Source organism: Sinocyclocheilus grahami, unplaced genomic scaffold, assembly GCF_001515645.1.
Source record: "Sinocyclocheilus grahami isolate Dianchi unplaced genomic scaffold, SAMN03320097.WGS_v1.1 scaffold115.1, whole genome shotgun sequence".
Taxonomy (NCBI): domain Eukaryota; kingdom Metazoa; phylum Chordata; class Actinopteri; order Cypriniformes; family Cyprinidae; genus Sinocyclocheilus; species Sinocyclocheilus grahami.
The window spans coordinates 158,591-163,218 of record NW_015505294.1 but is presented as its reverse complement, the minus strand read 5'-3'; the positions used below and the strand labels follow the sequence as shown (position 1 = coordinate 163,218).

The window sequence follows — 4,628 nt, the reverse complement described above, 5'->3', positions numbered from 1 at the left end:
TATATATATATATTTTTTTTAAATATATAATATTTATATTAATTTTATTCAGCAAAGATACATTAAATAGATCAAAAGTGACAGCAAAGCCATTTATAATGTTTCAAAAGATTTCTATTAAAAAAACAGAATTTAATGAATTCTTCTATTCATTAAAGAATTATGAAATATAAAAAAATTAAATATTTTCAAATAGAAAACCATTATTTTAAATTGTAATAATATTTTACAATATTACTGTTTTTAACGTATTTTTAAGCAAATAAATGCGTGTTTGGTGAACATAACTTTCAAAAAACATACAAAAATATTCCAAACGTTTGACTGCTAAGGTATATATTGTCTATATTTTGTCTATTTATAACTTTGTGTTTGTCAAATAGCTTGATTGGAAATGACATTCATTTGGGTGTCTTTTTCGTTCACAGATACCACAGGGACACCTCCACATTGCTCAGGTGCCACAGGGCGAACAGGTGCAGATCACGCAGGACAGCGAGGTGAGCATTGTTTCCTTTAGCTTTCTTCTTTTCGTTCATTCTCTCGTTGTTCTTTTTCCTCTGAGGCTCTCCACCCCTCATTTGTGTTTCCCATATGAAGATCTCAAGGACCTCACCACCTATACGTAATTATTCCTGACCTACCCGTTTTACTCTGATCTTTGGCAGAGATATTTCTCTCAAGCACTCGTTTCTAAGGCTCTCGAGTACTCCGTGTCCTAGATTTGAACAAGATTATGTAAAGGTATCCGCAAATATGTAAACTTTATTTTGATCAGATCCATTCGTCATCCTGAGAGGAAGAGAGAGGAGGGAGGAGAAGAGAATAAATGTTCAAAAGCTCTTCCTGTACTGGTTTATAAAAAAAATTGATGATGGCCATAGACTTTCAGTGCTCATTTTTTTGGGGTAATTTCTCAGGAATATTGTTTGTTTTTAAGTCCAGAGCTTAGCAACAGCGTGCCACTTCATCCAACCTCCACTCCACAAAGACTGTCTTTGTAATATATTTGGCCCGCCTCATCAAAACCATTTATTTGAGAGAGTTTGTAAAGGAAATGAGCCATCTTAAGATCATTTCCCTTTATCCAGATATTTGTCAGGTGTGTGTGTGTGTGTGTGTGTGTGTGTTTTATATTCAGATGGAGAACATGATTGAAAGTTTGTTGTAGTGCAGACGTTTTATCCTTGATGAAAAACTATGTGTTGTGTAACTGACACTTTCCATCAGTAAGATACAAAACAGGGTATGAAATTCTCTTTTAAATTAGAGAGTACATGTTTCTTTCTCAACAAATGGTCAGTGAAAAACGTCAGATGCTGATCATTAACCTCAGGTGGTCAAACTAAATATTTATTTTCTATTCATGTTCTACGAGGATTGCAATATTTCAGCCCTGTTACTCAACTTTTTGGGTCCTTGTTTTCTAGCAGTAAAGATTAAATAAAATTAAATAAGATGTAATAATTGAAAACACATGAAAAAAGATATATATAAAAATTTTAAGTTAAAGAAACTATGCTGCAGTGAGTAACAAGATTTCAAGTAACAGAGTTGTAAATTTAGAAAGCATTTTTCCTCACTCAGTAGAGACTTGTGTAGTTTCGGGGTAATTGTTGGTTTATTGTTGTTGATAAACTTTGAAAGATATTTTTGTTTTGTTTTGTTTTTCATACAATGTCTAGGGTAACAGGGTTGAATATATTTGCACTTTGCGGTTGCAAAACACTGCAAAAACTGGGGGAAAAAATTCTACTTCCTTCTGTGGGAAGGATTCAAATGCTGTTACTTTTTGTGTCATAAAAAAATAAAAAGTACTTACATTTTTGTGGTAAAATCCTGTGGTAACAAGGTTGTGTTCTTGTTGAACAGAGCTAAATATTATAATTTTGGTACTTAAAATTAGTTTATAATTACAAATTGTTTAATTACATATGAATTGAATATAAATTCCACAAATTGTCTCAAAAATATGACATGGTTTTATGAATTATTGAGCTGGTGGTTGAGGCCAAAATGATAATTTTAAGAATGAGGTTACAAACATTTAATGCTATTTTAATGCTAGTTAATTTTAAGGTAGATAATCTGTATTTAATAGTTATTGCAACAAAAACCCGGTAGATGTACATCTAAGGCGCTGTTCACACACAGAACACATTTTTGCATTCCACTGCTTTGATTTCTATTGTTTTTCTTTTTAAACGTGCATTTTTAACATTGTGCTTGACACAGTGTTATAAAAACATGCTCAAGTTCAAACTGTTAAAAAATTGTCTAGAGGCTTTTTTTCCCCCCATTCCACTGCTCATGTCTTGCATTTTTAAACACAAAAATCTATTTCTGCATGAAAGTCCTCTTATGCTTTTGCAAAAATGTGGGACAGCAATCTGTACCTCATCCATGGAAACTGGCAGCTGCTGAAATTTGAATATGTCTGTCTTTCCTGTCTTGTAGGGCAACCTACAGATCCACCAAGTACATGTTGGGCAAGATGGCCAGGTAAATGTAGGTACCCTTTTACATTTATTGGTCTGTGTTTGTGTGACAGTGTCTTTGTGTGTCCTCTCTCGTTTTTTATTTGTTCTGAGAAAGTGATGTTTAGGACAGAGTACTCTTCCTGTTTCTCAGCTCACATCAAAAGACGGACTCTAGATTAAACAGGGCTGAAAAGCAATAGAGGCCTGTGTGGAAATTCAGCTCATTTCACACACAAACACATTCTGAACATCACATTTTTGTGTTGGGGACTGAAAACGCATATTTTTGAAAACGGGTTTCAAAGTGCAAGTTTTTGAAAATGACACCGTTATCGTTCCCGTGTAAACACCCAATACGGGAATCTTTAAAAACGGTGACGTCATGTGCGTGTGTAGTACGTGTTAGGTATGTAGACATGTGCAGTACGTGTCGATTTTAAAGGCAAGTGCGAACAAACATACACAACAATGGCGGAGTACATGGTACTGTTTTTGCTGTTTAAGAGTTTGCTAACGCTTCTTCAGCAAAGTGTGGATTTACTTCACCAATATTACAACCAACAGCAGAGACGCATCATATACATCATATAATCGTCACTTCCCTACAGGTACTGGTTACTAACAAGGTGACAGCGCCAACTACTGGCCTGGCATACGTAATACAGCGTTTTTGGCCGTTTTCGCGGCTATGTGTAAACGCTAATCGTTTTGAAAACGTTGTCGTGTTTACGTGAGACTTTTTAAAAACGCAAGGGAAAAACGTTTCCGTTTTTTGACTACATCATTGTCGTGTAAACGTAGCCTAAAAAAAATATTTTATTTCAGTAAACATTTCTTATTTCACGGAACATTTTTTTATGGTATTAGTTAAATATAATAACCTGAACTTAGCAACCATATAACAACATTCAGCGTTGTAATGGAATAGGGCTGTCAAATAAAAATTTGAATTTCGAATATTTGTCGAATTCAAAATAAAAATCCACATTCGAATGCAAAAACATTGCGTTCGAATTTTAGGTGTGCGTCAGGCAGCCTTATCAGTGGCACACGAGATGCGATGACGATGTAGGTGTCATTGCATTTTAACGCTTTTATTAGCCTATAGAATTGAACCCACTAGATGTGGTGCTGCTCGTTCAAAATATTGCAGAAAAAGAGAACACCAACGCGGAGAAGATCTACGGCAAAACCGAAACCAAGCCGTTCACACAGAACTCATATGTATCGCATTTTCTATAGGGGCATTGCACCCGTGGGTCACATGTTTAAAAAGCCATGTAAAATTCATTTAAGTTCAACTTTTAAAAAACATGTCTCGAGACTTTATGGCAGTTTTTCTCCATCCCACTTCATCTAATGTTTTTAAATGAATGTTTTCAGTCCTTTGTATTAAATGATACATGATGATGTTTTGTTTCTAATTGTTTAAGCAACTTAATTAATTATATTTAGTTTATTAACATTATTTTAAACATTATGCATAATTTTTTCAAAGATGGCCATGCTATTTTATTGCTTTGAATAAACGTGCATTATTAGTAATATTTAGCTCGATGCACCCTCTTGAAATTATGCCTTTTAAATTCGAATATAATTTGAATATTGATCATATTTAAGTACAAAATTCGAATTTAGTTTTTCAGTCATTTTGTCAGCCCTGTTGTGGAATATACACTTCAAAAACTGCTCACTTTTTCCTCAGAAACTGAAAATCTAGGTTGTATTTTGCCATTAAGGCGGCTTTTGCTGTTTTATCAGCACTTGTTTTTACTAGCCTGTTTCCCAGTTCCAGCTTTTTACACACACTCATGCACCCATAACATACTCCATTATGGTAATAGTTTTCATCTGTACAGTAGCAATGAGTAAATGTTTGCATTTTTTTTTTATATATATATTCCTGGCAAATCTCCCAGATGCTTGTAGATATGAGGGTGTATTTAGTCCCATAGTGCCAAAGTTTGCACATACACAAAATACATGTTTCCTGAAATCTCTAACTGGCTAATATGCATTAGACAACATATATCTGTGCATTCACGTGAATCGAAATAGGAAGAGGAAAGAGCGAAAGAAAATGTCATTAGCCCTAAAACAGCACTCAGATGATTTCCCTGGACCTCTTCCACATCTCTCTCTGCATCA

The 4,628-nt window shown here is 34.4% G+C and overlaps 1 protein-coding gene across 1 annotated transcript in view; it reads left to right on the top strand.

Annotated features, from left to right (window-relative positions):
* banp (BTG3 associated nuclear protein) overlaps window positions 1-4,628 on the top strand; it is a 65,772-nt gene that overhangs the window by 37,544 nt on the left and 23,600 nt on the right. Inside the window, exons 10-11 of the mRNA XM_016277753.1 lie at window positions 429-500; window positions 2,458-2,508. Coding sequence (XP_016133239.1) covers window positions 429-500; window positions 2,458-2,508 — 123 coding nt within the window. The remainder of the gene's footprint in view (window positions 1-428; window positions 501-2,457; window positions 2,509-4,628) is intronic.